General features: G+C 41.8%; 1 protein-coding gene across 1 annotated transcript in view; it reads left to right on the forward strand.

Annotated features, from left to right (window-relative positions):
* Window positions 1-21,348, forward strand: part of LOC149185779 (GABA transporter 1-like) — a 32,354-nt gene extending 11,006 nt beyond the window's left edge. Inside the window, exons 5-7 of the mRNA XM_089412486.1 lie at window positions 19,658-19,788; window positions 20,457-20,672; window positions 20,789-21,348. Coding sequence (XP_089268612.1) covers window positions 19,658-19,788; window positions 20,457-20,672; window positions 20,789-21,181 — 740 coding nt within the window. The 3' untranslated portion in view covers window positions 21,182-21,348. The remainder of the gene's footprint in view (window positions 1-19,657; window positions 19,789-20,456; window positions 20,673-20,788) is intronic.
* The last annotated feature ends 661 nt before the right edge of the window (window positions 21,349-22,009 follow it).

The raw sequence follows: 22,009 nt of genomic DNA on the forward strand, positions 1-22,009 counted from the left end.
TATCAGAATGGTGCAGCGGATGTTTCTGATGGCCTACGTAAAGATCACTTCATTGGGAAGTCCAGATCTAAGGGTGGAAGGAAAGGCAGATGCCTTGGTTGCAATAAGTTCGGCCATTATGCGAAGGAGTGTTTGAATGGTAGAGACACATCTCTTGATGAAGATAACAATCATTCTAGGGACATGTTCAATGATCAAAGGAATGACAGGTAATGCAGGTCATCAAGGAAATGGCTGACTCTTCAAAGAAAGCAAGGAACCCCAGGTATGAAGAATCAAATGTTGTTTTTGATAAGATAAAGAAGTGTTATCTTGTATTGGCCCTCTCATTCAGATTCTTTGGGAATTTTGCTTATTGAATGTAGTGCTTCAAGGCACTTCATCGGATAGTAGGGTGCATGATCCAAAATGGATCTTGGGTAGACTTTTAAGTCTAAAGTGTTCCTCACAGAGGAAAATGAAAGTCCAAGGATGATCCTGGAAATAGTCCCATTGCGTAGATCTTTTCATTCTGAACCTATTGTAATTTGAATGGGCTAAAATGGACTTCGGATGAAGAAGTTATCGCAAAAAGAAATTTACCCTTGTCCTTTGAAAATGAGGCAAATTCTTATAAAACTGGGCTTAAGGTCTTATATGGGAAAATTGCATCGGAAGGGTTAATATTAGCCTTATGCGCTAAAAACCTTTGTTAAGCGCTAAACCTTTATAAAGCGCGTTTCGCATTGAAATTCAGATACAGCACGTGGGCAGTAGTGGCCAAACGGACCCAAAACATTTATGAAAAATAGACTAAACCTTTTGAGTTCCGGAAGAAGGGCAGTAAGCAGTATTTCAGGCGGTATTCAAGTAGTAAGCGGTATTGGATGGGCTTTGCCCGATTCCATACATTGACTGACACGTGGCATGACGGAGGAGAGAGGAAACCGCTTTTTCGGGCGGTTAATCCCCGTGTAAGTTATGCGCCCGAAATGGACTGTTAGCCGTTAGATTAAAGGTCGCGGATCAACGATCAGGATCTGATCGGCGGATCGACGATCGGCATGACCAAAGGAAAGAACCCCTGGGCTGTTACCAATGCGATATGCCGATAGCGATATGCGACATTGACCGTTCGATTGAGGAGTCATATCAACGGTCCAGATTTAATCGGCGATTGGGAGATCGACGAATCCCCGATACCAAAGGGCGGTTACCAATGCGATATGTCGATAACGATATGCGATATCAACTGTTCGATCGAGGAGCAAGATCAATGGTTCAGATTTGATTGGCGATCGACGATCAGTGATCCCCGACACAAAGGCCAGTGCACCATGCAATTTGCGATAGCGATATGCCGATAGAAGGCAGACCCGATAGGGATTGCGGACGCGATTTCATAATATTTGAAGTCCAGAAATGCGGGATTTCTTTGTATTTCCCGTGTATTGGGTTTTTGGCCAATACGCCTATGCGATTCTATATTATTTGAAGTCCGGGCTAAAGGCCCATGATGTGTTTTGCGTGCATTTCCTGTGTATTTCCGTTATTTGGCTGTCACGGCCAGAGGAAGGCAAAACAATCGGGTTTCCCCATGCCGACGATTCCTTTCCATTGTAAACGGATTCTTGTGGTGAACAGTCGGGTTTTCCATGATGGAGGACTGTAACTAACATGTTACAAATGCACAGAGCGCACAATTGCAGAAGGGAGTTGGAGGACTGAAAAAGGTCGCTGGAAGGTTGTCGAGAGTCGCTTGGAGGTCAAGCGAACTACAGAGGCACGTAGAGGCTGAGAGAAGCTCAGAGAGAGTTTGAGCCAGAGCCAGAGCGAGAGCCAAGAGCCAGAGCGAGAGCGAGAGCCAAGAGTGAGAGCTAGAGCCAAAGCTAGAGCCAGAGAGTTCACAACAGACTTCTAAGAGCCATGGAGCCGTAGTGAAGCTGCAGAACAACAAAGAGATCAAATGATCCAGCTGTTGCTGGTGTCCAGAGTGGGTTGAAGATAGAAGAAGGCATTCCAGAGACAGTGAAAGAATTCTGAGGGAGTTGGTGCAAGCTAGAGCAAGATCACTCAGAGCACTGATTGAAGGAATCTAGTCCAGAGAAGCCTAGATTTGTCTGCAGAGTGAGGACAGCCAGCGGGGTAAGATGGCATTCTAAACCCATAGGTTCAGTTGTAAACCAATGGAGTTGAGCGTGGAGCTTGTAAAAAGAATTTAAGCCATAATCTCAAAGAGCCTAGTTGAGTTGACTAGAGCTTAAGGAGATGTAGCCCAAGATATCAGGGTGAACTCCATATTATATCGCTGTTATGTGTGATTGCTTATTGCTGCATTGCATTTGCTGCTTTTATTTACTGTTATCTGAGTTTTATTTCAGCATAAGCAAATGAACTCAAAACACATAAACAGTTAAGGACAAACACAAGCATACACCTATTTTCAAGCACTTTTTAATTCCGCAATTGGTTAATCATAAGGTCTTGGAAATATATAAGCTTTGGAAGTGGGAGAGGTTCTTGTAAGCGGACAAGAAGCCTTTAGTGCCCCATTTTCAGATCAGGTGGTATCAGAGCTTAAGTTTGATTAACCCCACCTTCAAAGAATGTGATGTCAACGCTGATTATACCAGAGCAGGTGATATCAGATCAGATTGCTTGTCTGAAAGGTGTTTACACAGTCAGAGGTTGATTGTATGCTTGTTTGCAGATTGACTATTGTTTGAGTTGTAGAGGTGAAGGGAAAGCTATTGATAGCTCAATCCAAGAGAGGACAAAAAGGAAGAAGGGCTGAAGGCATTCTTCTTATCCCAAAGGACCTCAAAGCAATCCTTGAAGCACAAGAGGTTTGTTGCAAAAGGTTGCTGAATAAGCTCTTTGTTAATCTTGTTTGAAGTTCTTTTGTTCATTCTGATAATGACAACTTCTACAAGTGAGTCCTCAAATTCTTCTTTCTTCACAAGAGTCTTTGATGAAGACATGAAGCAAGATGTGTCCACTATGATGGATATGGTGAGAGAAATGTATGAGGATGGAAAGAAGAGCAGCGTACTTAGAGAGCAGTTGAATTCCATGGAGGAAGAGAAGTAGTTGCTTTCTGACAAATTGCAGGAAATAGAGAGGCAACTTCATATTGCAAATATGAACCTGAAAAGGATGCATGAGTTGGAGACACAACTCTTTGTTGCCAAAGAAGCCTTAGTCAAGTATCAGTTTGAAGAAGAGGTAAACAATTCATGTTTGTCTTCAAATTCTTCTAAGAATGCTTATATTGGTTCTTTTGAAAAACATACCAGAGGCATACGTTCCAAGTTAATGTCCAAGATGGGCTATGAAGGAAAAGGCTTGGATAAACATGCACAGGGTATTGTTGAGCCAATAATAGTTGAGGGAAGGCCTAAGTATTTGGGTCTTGGCTATGGACAGTCTTATGGAGAAAGTTCCAAAGCTGCCATGAAGACAATTGAAACAGTTCCAAGAAGGAGTTTCATTTCAGGTCTTCTACCTCAAGAGTGTGAAGATTGTATTCGTGGAGAATGCAATAGCTTGAAACATCATTTGCCGGATGCAGGTGTTCATAAGCATGCACTTGAACTAGAGAGTTGTGGAAACTCTGACAACCTTGAAGAGGTTGATGATGTTCCAAAGGGAGCTACTTCTTCATTCAGTTCACCTCCTCAAGAAGGCAATAAAGGTGAAAGAGAAATGTATAAATCTGGTTCTAACCATATTCCTTTTGATTATGTTCAACATGATAAATTTCCATATAAGTATGGGAAAAAAATTGCATGTTCCTTTTGTGGTTTGGATAACCATGATGTTTCCAGATGTTGGAAGAGAATGGCCACATACAGGAAACTTTTGAAAGAAAGGAAGCAAGAAGCCAAAGGTCCATTGGACAAGGCAAATCATGCTGTCAAGAGGATGCACATGTGTTGCACTTACTGCCATAAGCAAGGACATCTTGCTGCAAAATGTTGGACTCTGAATCCAACAATGCTTCCACAAAACTTGAAGAAGGTGGAAAGAGAAAATGGCAGAAATGGAAAGGAAGTTTTCATAAATGGTGTGTTTCAAGATGACTCACATGTTGATGCTGATGTGCAGACAAAGGTAGCACCTTTGAAATGGATTGGTAAGAAATGGTTAGAGTTCTTATCCAATTAAGATTGCATGTCTTTTTGCATCTATTTGCATTTCTTTGTTAATGAGATGCAAGTTGTAGGTTTTTACCAAGAAGGTGAATGGAAAAAGTTGAGTAGGAGACTCACTTTATTGCTGCAGCATTATATTTCATTTCAGCTTCGAGAGTACAGTGTGCTTAAGCGAAAGTTGAAGGATGAAATGCATGCATGAGAATGATGTGCATGAACACAGGGATGCTGATGATTTCCTTGTATTTGAACATGTATGTGTATTTAACTTGCAAGGTTGATTGCTTTGTTGTAAACATGCATGTAATATTGACTTGAGAAAAGTTGATTTGGTCTCCAAGACGGAGATAATGATGAAGTGTTTCATCTTTTGAAAAGAATCCTTGAGATCTTTTCTACATGCTTGACTTGAAGGGTCATTTGTTTTAAAGGCATGTTTTGTGGGCTTGGTATCTAGTCCATCATTTGTATGCAGATGTAAGACATGGAGGTGCTCACAAGATGTGAAAATTTGTTTCTTTTGTTGAAGCAGGAGTTTTAGGCCATCCAGTTGTTGTCTGTATTTCTGTTGTTGTTAACAATTGTTGTTGACAACTTGTCAACAAGTACAAATGAAAATTTTGTGAAGCAGATGTAACTTCACATTTGTTTGAGCCACCTTGGATCAATGATCAAGGCAGAGAAGTTCAAACTACCTTCTGTGACCATCTCAGCAGGAGTTTTGCATGAAGTCAAGGAGGAAAACAACTCTTCCCAAGAGGACCAGCACATCCAGGAAGGAGAGTGGTCAAAGGCTTTGGTTCAGAGGCACTATGCAAGGCAAGTGTATGGAGGCTGAAAGAAGAGGGTGTTGTTACTCTCATTTACTGTTCAGATCAGTATGTCAGTCTTTTGGAGACCAAAAGTTATTTTAGTGGGAAGGTGTGATCCAAAATGGATCTTGGATAGACTTCTAAGTCTAAAGTGTTTCCAACAGAGGAAAATGAAAGTCCAAGGATGCTCCTGGAAATAGTCCCATTGCGTAGATTTTTTCATTCTGAATCTACTGCAATTTGAATGGGCTAAAATGGACTTCGGATGAAGAAGTTATCGCAAAAAGAAATTTGCCTTTGTCCTTTGAAAATGAGGCAAATTCTTATAAAACTGGGCTTAAGGTCTTATATGGGAAAATCGCATCAGAAGGGTTAATATTAGCCTTATGCACTAAAAACCTTTGTTAAGCGCTAAACCTTTATAAAGCGCGTTTCACATTGAAATTCGGATAAAGCACGTGGGCAGTAGCGGCCAGATGGACCCGAAACATTTATGTAAAATAGACTAAACCTTTTGAGTTCCGGAAGAAGGGCAGTAAGCGGTATTTCAGGTGGGCTTCAAGCAGTAAGCGGTATTGGATGGGCTCCGCTCGATTCCATACATTGACTGACGTGTGGCACGGCGAAGGAGAGAGGAAACCGCTTTTTCGGGCGGTTAATCCCCGTGTAAGTTATGCGCCCGAAATGGATTGTCAGCCGTCGGATTAAAGGTCGCGGATCAACGGTTAGGATCTGATCGACGGATCGGCGATCGGCATGACCAAAGGAAAGAACCCCCGGGCCGTTACTAATGCGATATCGACTGTCCGATTGAGGAGTCAGATCAACGGTCTAGATTTAATCGGTGATCGGGAGATCAGCGAATCCCCGATACCAAAGGGCCGTTACCAATGCGATATGCCGATAGCGATATGCGATATCGACAGTCCAATCGAGGAGCAAGATCAACGGTCCAGATTTGATCGGCGATCGGCAATCGGTGATCCCTGACACAAAGGCCAATGCACCATGCGATTTGCAATAGCGATATGCCGATAGAAGGCGGACCCGATAGGGATTATGGACGTGATTTTATAATATTTGAAATCCGGAAATGCGGGATTTCTTTGTATTTCCCGTGTATTGGGTTTTTGGCCAATACGCCTATGCTATTGCAATTTGCGATATAATGGTGGACCCGATGGGTTTATAGATGCGATTCTATATTATTTGAAGTCTGGGATAAAGGCCCATGATGTGTTTTGCGTGCATTTCCTGTGTATTTCCGTTATTTGGCTGTCACGACCAAAGGAAGGCAAAACGATCGGGTTTCCCTACGCCGACGATTCCTTTCCATTGTAAATGGATTCTTGTGGTGAACAGTCAGGTTTTCCATGATGGAGGACTGTAACCGACGTGTTACAAATGCACAGAGCGCATAATTGCAGAAGGGAGCTGGAGGACCGAAAAAGGTCGTTGGAAGGTTGCCGAGAGTCGCTTGGAGGTCAAGCGGACTACAAAGGCACGCAGAGGTCGAGAGGAGATCAGAGAGAGCCAAAGCCAGAGCCAGAGAGCCAGAGCCAGAGCCAAGAGCCAGAGCCAGAGCCAGAGCCAAGAGCGAGAGCTAGAGCCAGAGCCAAAGCTAGAGAGCTCACAACAGACTTCTAAGAGCCATGGAGCCGTAGTGAAGCTGCAGAACAACAAAGAGATTAAATGATCTTGCTGTTGCTGGTGTCTAGAGTGGGCTGAAGATAGAAGAAGGCATTCCAGAGACAGTGAAAGAATTCTGAGGGAGTTGGTGCAAGCTAGAGCAAGATCGCTTAGAGCGTTGATTGAAGGAATCTAGTCCGGAGAAGCCTAGATCTGTCTGCAGAGTGAGGACAGCCAGCGGGGTAAGATGGAATTCTAAACCCATAGGTTCAGTTGTAAACCAATGGAGTTGAGCGTGGAGCTTGTAAAAAGAATTTAAGCCATAATCCCAAAGAGCGTAGTCGAGTTGACTAGAGCTCAAGGAGATGTAGCCCAAGATATCAGGGTGAACTCCATATTATATCGTTGTTATGTGTGATTGCTTATTGTTGCATTACATTTGCTGCTTTTATTTACTGTTATCTGAGTTTTATTTCAGCATAAGCAAATGAACTCAAAACACATAAACAGTTAAGGACAAACACAAGCATACACCTATTTTCAAGCACTTTTTAATTCCGCAATTGGTTAATCATAAGGTTTTGGAAATATATAAGCTTTGGAAGTGGGAGAGGTTCTTGTAAGCGGACAAGAAGCCTTTAGTGACCCATTTTCAGATCTGTGCACTCTCTAATTTGGTAGAGATGGAAACAATCGTGGAATTATACTTGGAGCTGATGCCACCTATCCCGGAAAGGGTGTAGAGAATGTTACCCCTCAATTGAATGAGGGTAACTCGATTCATTTACAAAATATCTTTTATGTACCTGATCGCAAGAAGAACCTGGTGTCCATTTCGGCAATGGAAGTCAAAGGTTACAAGGTGGCACTCATCGACGGAAAGGTACGTGTTAAAAAATAGAATTTTCAAAGTGCTTTTTCTCATGGGTTCAGGGTTGGCAATTTGTATTAAGTTGCAGGATGATCCATTGGGGATCATGTCAATTGACATATCGCATCTATAACACCGGAGGTCTACCTATGGGGCCCTGCCCGATGTGAGTCAGATGGTGATAGGGATGCCTGAATTCAAAAAGAGCATGAAAATACATGTCTGAGATGTACCGAAGGAAAATCTTACAAGGGGACCATTCCCCTCATGTAGCAGGTCCACAGGTTTGGAACAACTCGAGGGGTTTGAGATTCATGATCAGGAATCTCACGTGTGCAGGTGGAAGAAAGCCCTCTATGGCTTGAAGCAAAACACCCCGGGCGTAGTATGAGAGGACTGATAGCTGTCTGATGAAGTTGAGATTCACTAGGATTGAAACCGATCCAAACCATTACCTGAAGGTTGTGGATGATAGACCTCTCATACCGACACCTTATGAGGACGACCTATTTCTGACAGGTGCAGACCCTCTCATTTGCAGAGGTAAGAGGGAGTTGGATTCTGGATGTGGAATGATAAACTGCAAGCCTGTGACTACCTCGAGGATCTTAACTTTCAGAAGTTATATGGTAGTGATGTCGGACCAGATTTAGGAAATGCCTCTGAGTTTCATAAACTCATTCGTGTTGATGTTCTTGGTGAACTTCCGTCCGGACATATGTTTTGTAGTTAGCATGGTGAGTTCATATTTGGTTGAGCCTCACTGGATTGGTGCCAAGAATCTTCTGAGATATCTTCGGGGCACAATCTCTCATGGATTGAGATACACTGCCAGAAATATGAAGTTGCATGATTATTCGAATGCTGATTGGGCAGGTAGTGTGGAGAATCACTAGAGCACTTCTCAACGCTGGTTCTCTTTAGGTTCTGCTTTGATATCATGGATGAGCAAAAAGCAGAAGTCCGTTGCTATAAGCACCGCCGAGACTGAATACATAGCTACGAGTATGATCTCGTATGAAGCTGCCTAGTTGTGGAAACTCTTCAGTGAGCTATTTGTACACATGATGAATACCACTGTGATTCTCTGTGACAACCAGGGGGGGATTCGACTGTTGAGGAATCCCGTATTCGATGATTGCTCTAGTAGATAGACATCAGATACTACCTTATCTGGGATATGGTAAGTCGATGAGCGAGGAGGCTCCATCACATTGAGATTGATGTACAGGTCGCAGACATTTTGTCGAAGCCTCGGGAAAGGTCAAATCTGTGACTTTCTCGAACGACTTGGAGTCGTTGAGAGACCTTCTTATAAGGGTCCTGCATGTTGCATGCATTGAGCTCTGGGGGGCTTAGGGTACTTACTGGAGCAACATACGACCACAGGGCGACTCACCCTCCCCTGGTGGTGCACTATGTACATGATGATAGGTTCAACCTTCCCCTGTGATACCCCGTGGCGACTGTGGAATAGAATGATTAGTCCTCCTGTGGGTTGGCATGATTAGTTCTCCTGTGGCAACTGTGGAACATGATCATTAGTTCTCTTGTGGGCCAGGATGATTAGTTCTCCTGTGGGCCGGGATGATTAGTTCTCCCGTGGCAACTGTGGAACAGGATGATTAGTTCTCTTGTGGGCCGGGATGATTAGTTCTCCCGTGGCAACTGTGAAACAGGATGATTAGTTCTCTTGTGGGCCGGGATGATTAGTTCTCCTGTAGCAACTGTGAAACAGGATGATTAGTTCTCTCGTGGGTCGGGATGATTAGTTCTCCCGTGACAACTGTGGGGCAGGATGATTCGTTCTCTTGTGGACAGGATGATTAGTTCTCCTATCGAGGCATCCTACCCATGCAGTCTGGGACTCATGGGAAGTACCTCTCATCTGATCAATGAGCAGGGAAATGGGGTTAGGGACCATAGTAGTACTATCAATGGACGCATTGATGTATCTACCGTACTCCCTATGCTAGGATGACCTTCATTGATCTGGGATCAATGAAACTGATCTGAGATCAGTATGCCAGCCAAAGGCTCATTTGAGCCTGCCTTGCTTTCAAATGGAGTTAGAATCATCCTCAAATAACCATCACCCGACAAGGCAGGCTCAAATGAGCCTTCAGCCAGCCTTGAGCCTTCGACCAACCTTCGGCCAGCCTTGATGGTGTCCCATCACCTTGATGGTGCCCCATCACCCCACCTTCCAACCAAACATCCCTTAGAGCCCTCCAAGAACCTTATCTTTTATAGATGAGACATGTAGACTTTAGCACTCAACCCAATCCTTTACCCGCCAACAGCCCTAAACCCCGCCAACATCCCACTTCACAAACGACTCCTCAACTTACGACTCCTCAAAACTTCCATCCTTGACTTACGACTCATGACACCTAAGTTACAGTTGCCACCTCCAATAGTCTGACCATCAAGGTGATGGGACACCATCAAGGCTGGCCGAAGGATCAAGGCTGGCTGAAGGCTCATTTGAGCCTGCCTTGCTTTCAAATGGAGTTAGAATCATCCTCAAATAACCATCACCCGGCAAGGCAGGCTCAAATGAGCCTTCAGCCAGCCTTGAGCCTTCGGCCAACCTTCGGCCAGCCTTGATGGTGTCCCATCACCTTGATGGTGCCCCATCACCCCACCTTCCAACCAAACATCCCTCAAAGCCCTCCAAGAACCTTATCTTTTATAGATGAGAGATGAAGACTTCAACACTTAACTCCAATCCTTTACCCGCCAACAGCCCTAAACCCCGCCAACAGCCCCACCTTTACAACGGACACCGGACTCCTTCAAATAGCTGAAACCAGCAGGGCGTCGGGGACATTAGCTTTCATCCCAATATATTGGGTGTTATTTCCTCTAGCTTTCATCCCAATTATTTAGCTTTCATCCCAATATATTGGGTGTTACTTCCTCTAGCTTTCATCCCAATTATTTAGCTTTCATCCCAATATATTGGGTGTTACTTCCTGATCTCCAGGACAAGACATAGGGGTTATTATTTTCCCCATCACCCCACCTTCCAACCAAACATCCCTCAGAGCCCTCCAAGAACCTTTTCTTTTATAGATGAGACATGTAGACTTCAGCACTCAACCCAATCCTTTACCCGCCAACAGCCCTAAACCCCGCCAACATCCCACTTCACAAACGACTCCTCAACTTACGACTCCTCAAAACTTCCATCCTTGACTTACGACTCATGACACCTAAGTTACAGTTGCCACCTCCAATAGTCTGACCTTCTCCTTCCGATGAACATCATTCTATGAAAAGACTGTAACCAATAACCCAGATACAGTTGTCACCCACAATAGTATGACATTCCCTTCTAGATGAACATCATTCTATTAAAGACTGTAACTCGATCACTCCTGGTTCCAAGACTTTAGGATGAATTGATCCAAGAGCTTTATAACAATTCATCATTCCTTGTTGGTAGGTTACTAGCTTTCATCCCAATGTGACTTCCTGATCTCAAGGCATAGGGGTGTTGAGGCCCTTTTTAAAGGTGTGACGTACTATTATTTGCACCCAATTGCTTACGGCTCAGTGTTGCTTCAAGCTCAATATTGCCTGCACGGAGTGAGCCGCATACGAGTATGGTCAATTTCATTCCTGAGATGGCGTCAAACCCAGGAACACCATGCCTTGTTGGTGTCTTTGTCTAGCTCTATGTTGGTGTCTGACTTTATGTTGGTTGTCTTGCCTTCATTTTCTAGATTTGGCTAAGGCACAAAGCCCTGTTTGGCTAACCCGGGCACCTAGCCCACTGTATTCACGATGAGCTAGGGTAGAGACCCTCATTAATGATAGCCCCACATCGACTCAGTGCCTTAGTGATTCCAGGACAAGGCATAGGGGTGTTGAGGCCCTTTTTAAAGGTGTGACGTACTATTATTTGCACCCAATGGCTTACGGCTCAGTGTTGCTTCAAGCTCAATATTGCCTACACGGAGTGAGCCGCATACGAGTATGGTCAATTTCATTCCTGAGATGGCGTCAAACCCAGGAACACCATGCCTTGTTGGTGTCTTTGTCTAGATCTATGTTGGTGTCTGACTTCCTTGTTGGTAGGTTACTAGCTTATATTCTAAAGGGTAGCTTGCTACCCTATGTACTTTTTTGATTTAGGATCAATAAAACTGACTTCAAGTCAGTAAGAGTGATATGACACTCTCTTCATATGGAACTGACTTCGAGTCAGTAGAGAATGGTATGAGACATTCTCGATCAATTCTTCTTCTTCATGGTTTAGCAAAGCAGAGCAGTGCAAGGCACTGATGGCAGAGATAGTACAATCGGACATATGGATCAGCGGATGGAGTTCTCCCTAGTTGAGAGGGAGTGTTAAAATTGGCAACTAGGGCCAAACTCCATGTGGGTCATCTTATTTATGGCAGAAGATATTTTTCTTGGATCCCTCTCATCGAGAGGTGTAGGATTGATCTAAAGATCATCCGATTCCGATAAGTATTCATGGAGTTATGAATTTATTTGTGTTATAAGAAAATTTGTCAAGGTCAGTGAGCGAACAAATAAACTCCACATGTGCTCAACGTTTTAGTATAAATAGAGGTGGCCTTCAAGTCATTTCAACACACTTGGGATCTATTCTTCTCTACTTGTCTTTGGGTTTTAGTAGGAGGAGAGATCCTAAGGGATAACGCTGCCCTAATCTAGAGGGTAGAAGCCGGAACTGCCGAATAGTCGGGAAAGCTGATGCAAAGGGCAAAAGCCAGAACTGTCGGGAAAGCTAATGCAAAGGGCAAAAGCCGGAACTGTCGGGAACAGCTGGAACTGTCGAGAATAGCCGAAACTGTCGGCAATAGCTGAAAAAGCCGGAATTGCTGGAAAAGCCAGAACTGCCGGGAATAGCCGAAATTGTTGGAATTGTTGGAACTGTTGGAATTGCCGAGAACAGCTGGAACTGTCGGAATTGCCAAGAACAGCCGGAACTGCCAAGAACAGTCGGAATTGCCGGAACTGTCGGGAACTGCCGAGAATAGCTGGAATTGCCGAAACTGCCGGGAAAAGCCAGAATTGTTGGAACTGTCGAGAATAGCCAGAATTGCCAGAACTGTCCGAATTGCCGGAACTGCTGGAACTGCCGGGAACTGTCGGAACAGGAGGGAAAGCTGACGCAGAGGGCAGAAGCTGGAACTGCAAGGAACAACCAGAATTGCCGAAACTATCGAGAACAGCCGGAATTGTCGGAATTGCTGGAACTGCCGGAATAGCCAGAGCATCTGTCTCCGAAGGAGAGCAGCATGCAAGGGACAACTAACTAACATTGGGACAGTTGTATAGTACTAAGCAGCAAATACACCAAGCATGCAATGTTACGGCTAGCATGCAAGGGATAGCTAGCATGCAACAACAAGCATGCTAAGGACAACAAGCATGCTAGGGACAACAAGCAAGCAAGGCACAACAAGAAAGAAAGATGCAGCCAACACATAGGTCAGTATGGCAACATGGTGCAACAATGGCACATAATGCAATACAGTGATGGGTACAATCATGATTAATGAAGCGTGATGAGATGCAGCATAGTGATGATGGGTGCAGCATGGTGCAGTGCGGTGAGGTGCAGCATGATGACGAAATGCAGCACAATGATAGGTGAAGGAGTCACCTTGGAGAATCAGTTGAAGCAACATGTCTTCAACTGATCTCATGTATCCTCTTCTTAGAGATGATCTTGCTCTTATCTAGATAAGTCAAAGTGTTGAATTCTGTTGTAAACATACTATCTCTCTCTCTTTGTTGAACTATTGAAGAACATATAAGAAAAATTGATCAAGGGTTTCCCCACATTGGGGTTTGTCCCTGGCTAGCGCCACATCTTGTGTCCTCTTAACCTGGCTTGTTTTCTGCGATTTATGTTTATGTTCTATCTGCAGTTTACTTTATTGCTGATGTGATTGCTAATCTGGAAAAGATATTGAGTTAGCTCTGAAAATTGAAATAAATTGCTCTAAGCATAGAACATACCTAAAATTAACAAAGAGGCCGTCAACATACAGTGCCAGTATGATAAGTTTATCATCCTCAACCTTAATGTAAGGGTTTGGATCGGCTTCACTTCTAGTGAATCCCAACTTCATCAAGTAGCTATCGATCCTCTCATACCAAGCTCGGGGTGGTTGCTTTAGCCCATAGAGGGCTTTCTTCAACCTGCATACGTGAGATTTTCAATTATGAATCTCAAACCCCTTGGGTTGTTCCACATAGACTTCCTCTTTTATCAAACCATGCAAGAACACGTTCTTGACATCCATCTAATGTAGGTTCCATCCTTGCGAAGCAGCAAGGGCTATGATCGAGCGAATGGTGGTGTATCGGGCAACAGGTGCAAATATCTCGTCATAATCTATAACTTCCTTTTGAGAGAATCCACGAGTGACAAAGCGAGCCTTATACTTTTCAGCACTCCCATTAGCTCCATGCTTTATTTTGTAAATCCACTTCGAGGTGACAACTGTTTTGTCCTACGGTCTGGGGACCACATCCCAGAAATCGTTCTTCATGATGGACTCGTATTCCTCATTCACAGCATCTTTCCATACTTGATGCTTCACGGCTTCTTCGAACGATGAAGGCTCATTTTGAATAATGGTGCTCATAATGGTCAAGTATCCCTGATACCTGGTCGGCTTCTTACTTTCACGGAAAGTCCCTTTGGGTGCAATATGTCCTTCGGCATCATTAAGTGTCCCCCTAAGCCATGAGGGCCTCTTCCTAGAAGAGGAAGGCTCTTGCGGAGGGGGGTCAATAGGGTCCATAGGTTCTTCCACATTGGGCATTGTCTCATCTTCCTTTTCATTCGGCTTCCTGGTGTCAGCTTCTTTATCTTTTCTCAAAATAGGAAGATTGTCAACCTTGCTAAGAGCCATATCTTCGTCAAAGGTGACATCATGACTTATCTCGACTTCCCTTTGACCAGCCACATAGATTCTATAGCCCTTATAAGTTTCGCTATAGCCCACGAAGATTCCTTTCTTTCCAGATGCACCCAATTTGTTTCTTTTCTCTTTCGGCACATGAAAATATATGGGACTTCCAAAAATTCTAAAATGAGAGACATCAGGTTTCTTACCAGTGAACATCTCTTCAGGGGTCTTGGAATCCAATGCTTGATGAGGGCATCGGTTTTGAACATATATGGCGGTATTCGCAGCTTCGGCCCATAGAAACTTCAGAAGCCTTTGATCATGGAGCATGGAACGAACAGCTTCCAAAATCGTACGGTTATTCCTTTCTGCCACACCATTCTGCTAAGGAGTGTATGGTGTTGTGGTCTCCCTCTTAATGCCAGCTTCCTTGCAAAAGTCATGGAACTCATTGGATTCATACTCAGTCCCATTATCAATCCTTAAGATCTTGATCCTCTTCTCGGGTTGATTCTCGATCAAGACTTTGAAGTGACCGAACCAGGGGAACACTTCATCTTTCTTTTTCAAGAAGTATATCCAAGTCTTGCAAGAATAATCATCTGTAAAAGTGAGATAATATAGATATCCTCCCAAAGAGTTCACAGGTATCATACCAGATATGTCGGAGTGAACCAACTGCAAAATGTCAGAGGTCTTGCTATGGCTTGAGGGGAATGGTCCCCTTTTGAGTTTTCCTTCGGCACACCTCGGACATACACCTTCTTGCTCTACTTTAAACTCGGGCATCCCGGTCACCATCTATCTCACATCGGGTAGAGCCTTATAATGAAGGTGGGCAAACATCCGTTGCCATAGTTCAGACTGAAGAGTTGTGTTGCAAGACATGACTCCCAATGGACTTCCTCCAACTTGATATTAAGATTCAACTCGAAACCCAAGAGTGAAGACATCTTTAAAATTCTTTTTCCACACACGTACCTTGCCATCGATGAAGGCCACCTTGTAGCCTTTGTCTTCTATTGCCGAAATGGACACCAGGTTCTTCTTGAGATCAGGTACATATAGGACTTCTTGGAAATGAATTGTGTTACCCTGATTTAATTGAAGAGTAACATTCCCTACACCCTTTACGGGATAGGTGGAATTGTCGCCAAGAATAATCTCTTTCTCTTGCTCTTTTGACTTTCTCCAACAGTCTTCAGTGATTGCTCTTGCTCTTGCAAATGAATTGTGTTACATCTAAACTCAAGTGCTACATAATGCATCGAGTAAGTCAGAAGTTGTGGTTCAGTCAGTGTTGTTAAAATCGCGATTTTTTGAAAAAAAATCGCGATTTTATCACCAATCCGCTTAAATCGCGATTTTTATCCCAAAAAATCGCGGCATTTTTTTTATAGCGATTTTTTTCGAAAAAATCGTCAGATGCGCGGGCAGCGGGCTTTTAATAGGCAAAAACGAATTTTTTTTATGTCATTATGCTGTCGCCGCGCGGAGGAGGAGGAGAAGAGCTGAGGGAGAGGAGCTGAAGGGTTTCCGTCGAGTTTGGGAGCGAATCCAAGTGTTTTTAGGAGAAATCCAAGACAAGATCACCAATTTGTCCATAAAAACGGTATGTAGATTAATTTTTTTTTGTTTTGCTTCTTTAAAAACTTTGTTTTTCATTGTTTTTAAAGAATTTTTTGTAATTTTTCATTGATTTGGGATGGGTAATTTGTTATGACTATGAGAACCAATTTTTTATTTTTATTTTCTCATTTTTTTTAAACATTGTTTATGTTTTTTGAATTTTCATTGTTTTTTGGCATTTGCCATTGGCATTTGGTTGGGTAACTTGGGTTTGGAAATTGGGATTTTGGAAATAATTAACTTGTAATTTTGTAAATGCTAAATTGTAATTTGTAATCCTAAATTCCTATTTCCTAATCCTTATTTTTCCATAGGTTTGCAAATTCAAAATTCAAAAACAAACATGCCAAGGAAATTGGATCCTTTCTGGGAATATGGTGAACCTAAAGCTCCGAATGATAGACAAAACTTGAATTGCAAGTTGTGTGGAAAGGAGATATTCGGGGGGGTGTACAGGTTGAAGTTCCACCTTGCACAAATCCCTGGACGTGATGTGGGGCCCTGTACAAATACAAATCCTGAAATTATCCAAAGAGCCATGAGAGCATTGGGAGAATTAGAGCACACTAGAGAGGCCAAAGAAGAACTCAAAAGGCAACTAAAAGGTCAGCTGAAGGAAGTGGGCCAAGTGGCACTGGTTCTACTGCAGCGTTAGTCAATCCGGTAGCTGCATCATCATTTTTTGTTCCTCGAACCACACCTGGTTCACAACCAACTATCGGTTCAATGCTAAAAAGAACTGAAAAAGAACAAGCTGATAGGTTGATGGCAAAATTTCTCCTCTGGAGCGATATTCCTTTCAGCATTGTAAGGAATAATCCATTTTTCCAACCTACTGTTGATGCTATTGCCAGTGTTGGCCCGGGGTACAAAATCCCTTCTCTTCATGATTTCAGAGGCCGGATTCTTCAAGAGGAAAAGTGTGACTGCACCCAAAGATTGGAGGATTTTAGGGCATCATGGGCACAAACAGGATGCACTGTTATGTCAGATGGTTGGACTGACCAAAAGGGGAGAACCCTTATAAACTTCTTGGTTAGTTGTCCCAAGGGGACTATGTTTATCAAATCTATTGATGCAACTCATCAAATCAAAGATGCAAGAAATTTATGTGATTTGCTGGATGTGTTTATTTTGGAGGTGGGTGCAGAAAATGTTGTCCAAGTCATAACGGACAATGCTACAAATTATGTTGCTGCTGGTAGAATGCTTATGGACAGGCATCCTACTTTATTTTGGACACCTTGTGCTGCCCATTGTATTGATTTGATGTTAGAGGACATAGGGAAAATTCCCTTTGTCAAAGAGATTGTTGACTCATCAAAAAGCATCACAAAATTTATTTACAATCACACATCTGTGCTTAGCTTGATGAGAAAATGCACACAACAAAGAGTTGGTGCGCCCCGCCATTACACGGTTTGCGACGAGTTTCATATCTCTTCAATCCCTCTTGAATTCTATGTGGGATTTGAAGAGAATGTTTCTTTCAGAGGAGTGGCGTGCTTCGTCAATGAGCCGCAAACCAGAAGGAGAGGCCGTGTGCAGACTAGTTTCATGCCAGGAAGACTTCTGGGCGGGAGTGCAGGAGGTGTGCGCTGTTACTGAACCTTTGGTAAAGGTTCTTCGGTTGGTTGATGGTGAGAAGCCCGCAATGGGCTATTTGTATGAAGCCATGGACAGGGCCAAAGAAGCCATTCGGTCCTACTATGATGATAAGGGAGATGATGGGTTTCAGAGACAACTCCTTCTATGGGAAGTCATTGATGAGCGATGGAACAACACACTCCATCGTCCCATTCATGCTGCTGGGCTTTTCCTGAACCCTGCATTTTCTTATGCATGTGGGTTTGATTTTGATGCTGAGATCGTGGATGGATTATTAACCTGTGTCCAGAAGATGGTGAGATCTCCAGAACAACGTATAGAGATCTCTAAACAAATTGAGACATATAAGATGTCAGGTGGCACATTTGGCTTTGAGATGGCTGTCACTGATAGGACGATTAAAATGCCAGGTATTTTTTAGTTTGTACTTTGTAACTTTGTTTCAAATTTCATTGTCTCTTCAAATTCCATTTTTTTCTTATGTTTATTTAAAATTTTATTTGTAATTTTGTTGTAGACGCATGGTGGAAGATGTATGGTGGCAGAGTACCCCTTTTGCAAAAGCTTGCCGTACGCATCCTCAGCCAAACATGCAGCTCCTCGGGATGTGAGCGCAATTGGAGTGTATTTGAAAAAATACACAACAAGAAGCGCAATAGGTTAACAACTTAACACTTAAACATTTAAAATATTGCAAATTTCCAAATAAATTTTTGAATTCATTAAACAATATTTTTTTATAATATTAATTATTAATTATTATTTCATGAACTTTGTACAGGTTGGAGTCCCATAGACTTAATGACATGGTCTATGTCTACTACAATCTTCGATTGTGGGTGAGGCAACTAGAGAAGACACCTGATATGGATGCCATCTCATTGGATGGGATTGACACCACTGCTGAATGGAGGGTTGAGACCGAGAGGCCTCTCATGGATCCCACTGATGATTGGTTAGTGCAGGATGAGGGGGAGGAGGAGGGGGAGGAGGAGGAGGAGGAGGAGCAGGAGCAGGAGGAGGAGGAGTTGGAGGAGCAGGAGGAGGAGGAGTTGGAGGAGCAGGAGGAGGAGGTGACACCGCCTACCCGGGCTACCACTGCCACCAATAGAGGACGTGGTCTCCGTCTACCTACAATAGCTGCTACTTCTACTTCTTCAGCTTCTAGAGCACGTCAGACTCCACTGCCATTTCCACCAGCACAGGCACCAGCATCTTCATCTAGGGGGAAAGGGAAAGCAGTGACATTTTCTCGCAAGAGGGGCAGAGGAAATCAATAGGATTAGAGTCTTAGACTTTCATTTTATTGTATATGACATTATGACATGATGAGATACATTATCATATTTTTTGTTGATATTTTGAGGCTGAGTTGGGACTCAGGACTTACTATTCAGGACATGATTCAATGTTATGTGTGATTTTAGCGCTAGAAATGATATTAAACATCTTATATATTAGTTTTTTTATCATATTTATGTGTCAATGTATTTATTTTATGTTGTAGATGGTTTAGATATTAAAAAAATTGAAAAAAAATGAAAAAAAATGAATATTTTTGTGCCAAACGCTTTTTTCCCGCTTTTGCCGATTTTTTCCGCTTTTTTCCCGGCACCGATTAAATCCCGATCGCGCTTTTAACAACATTGGGTTCAGTCATAAAGTTTATTGTCTTCTGCACTCTAAAACAGAAATAACAAGAGTTAAATAGAACCTATAGCCTCTTACATATTGTATAGTTTTAATTTACTTGGTTATCTTTAAATATTTTATGATTGATAAATTCCAGAGGGTAACATATACTTGCATAATACTAGCCTTTTCTCAGTACAAAGACAACTGTATTCTGTATGTGCCAGTTAAGGTTAATTTTTTTTTTTAATAATAGCTAGCGTATGTGAATTTATCTATCTCGTATGTAGTCTAAGTAATGCATTAGAATGATTTATATAGTTAGGCTAAAGTACTACAAATGGCCAGCACTTTTTTCTGATTGAATTGGTAAAAGGGAGTCGTGAACTTTTTTGGCATTTATGTGACCAAGGATTAAGAAAAACCTTTTCCAAGCAGGAAAGCAGCTGAATCGAAAATCAGTTGATTATCAGCTGCATGGGACTTCAGCTGTCAAGATATTTAAAGCATTCAATGCTTTGGGGACAATAGCTTTTTCTTTTGGTGATGCAATGTTACCTGAAATACAGGTACCACTAAACTGTTATCCTTGGTTTCATTTGTGAAGATGAATATATATATATATATATATATATATTTTAACTATTAATTTGTGAAGATGAATATATATATTTTAACTATTATTTTTATGAAGTGAATTTTCTTAATTTAAAAAAACTAGAGTTTAGATCAAGACGTACAGAAAAGCAAGTCGGTCTCTCACCAGGGAGACCGGACCATATCCAAAAACAGACTCTCTTTAAGGAGGAGAGTGACAACTGAGAACTAAAGGACACAACACCAGCCTATAGCTACCATGCTGACCAAAATGGCCTAATACAAAGAAAACTGGAAATAAGATAACAGAAACGATGATAAAGACTCTGTCAAGGTGATGGCTCAGAATCTGAGCCTGCCTTTTTTGAAGATGAATATTAGTTAAATTATTCTTATATTATGATAACAATTTTATTATAAACCGGTCTTCACACATTTCCATAATACATAAAATTGGGATTTAAGGCCCTCTGATTCTCTCTTAAAGGTCACAATCTGTGTCCATTTTAACCATTTAGTCCCGTGGCTTAGATTTGCTTTATGAACTCACATTCCACAGTCAATGTATCGCTGCTCTAAGAAGTTTCCCTTATTCCAAATCGAAGAAATCAAATTTAATATCAACCTCTGTGTCCTGCAGTCAACCCTCAGAGGTCCTGCAAAGACAAATATGTACAAAGGTGTTTCAGCAGCATACACTGTTATCATTTTAAGCTACTGGATACTAGCATTCGTGGGCTATTGGGCATTTGGTTCGGTGGTTCAATCATATATTCTGAGCTCCTTGACAACCCCGGCATGGACAATTGTAATGGCAAACGTATTTGCTGTGATTCAAATTTCAGGCTGTTATCAGGTAAATAGCTAGATATATGTGTTTACATGTAATGATGTAATGCACCAGAATCAATTCCAATATAGTTAGTATTTAATTAAAAGCCTAATATGTATTTGACTGAAACTACCTCACAGATATATTGCAGGCCGACATATGCCTATTTTGAGGAAAATTTGATACCAAAACGTAAAGGAACATTTGCTCTAAACCACTACATGGCACGCTTCCTTTTGACATTAATATACATGGCGTTGATTACTTTTATTGCTGCTGCTATTCCATTTTTTGGAGATTTTGTTGCACTTTGTGGGGCAATTGGATTTACTCCTCTAGATTTTGTATTGCCAGCAATGGCTTTCTTGAAGGTTGGAAGAAAGCCTAAGAATAAGTTGTTCTTCTACCTCCTATTGCTTCTGAATATTGCCATTATTGTTTTGTATTCAATGGTGGCATTATTGGGCTCCATAGGAGCAATTAGATTCATTGTAATCGATACAAAGACATACAAGTTCTTCCATGATATGTAATTTGTAAATAGCACATTGCCTTCTTAGCTTAATAAGAGCACATCTAGAATATGTTATGGTCAGCTTTTCACTGTGGTGGCCATCAAATTTTATAATTTGACCATGACAGGTTTGCTTTCAAGCAAGTCTTCTTACCAATGTGATTAATAGGATTAAACGGTTGTGCACTTTCAATATCTAGCTTTAAGAGAGATGGGATTGAGATTTTGAATTATGGGATATGACATCATGCCGATAAAGCTTTTGGAATTTCAAGTAATAAGTCTTATAAAATGTTGTTTTTATGATTTATGTGTTGAGATTTCTTCTGTATTCACACTCTATGAAAGGGAATACAGGGAATACAAATGATCAGTGTCTTAGCTCTTTTAGGATTCTATATTATATTTTACAACCATGGGATCACATGAATAAATTTAGTACATATGATATAAATTATATTACTAATTTCAACCAATGGATAGAAACATTGTTAGTTTTTTATCTATATATTTTATGTTTTTGTTTTTTGTTTTAACATTATTTATTCTAATTTTTAGTTTTTAGCTGTTCTTCTGGTAGCTTTTTCTCATCCAACTTTTTCCTTTTGGGATGAGCTTTATTTGACCATGCCAAGTGATAAAATATTCACATGTCATTTATGCATTTGTAAAGATCTTGGGTCTGTGTATTGTTAAAAACGATGAGAGGGAGTGAATCAGTGTTTTGTGATAAATCAACTTTTGCCTAGTTTTTACTACTCTTTACAAATCATTAACTGTACTAGTGATTAATCAGTAGCATACATGTAAACATGCACATATCATGAGCAATTATATAAGAGCAACC

This window comes from Pinus tabuliformis, chromosome 3_1, assembly GCF_031772625.1.
Source record: "Pinus tabuliformis cultivar Carrire ecotype Pingquan chromosome 3_1, CPIR1, whole genome shotgun sequence".
NCBI lineage: Eukaryota > Viridiplantae > Streptophyta > Pinopsida > Pinales > Pinaceae > Pinus > Pinus tabuliformis.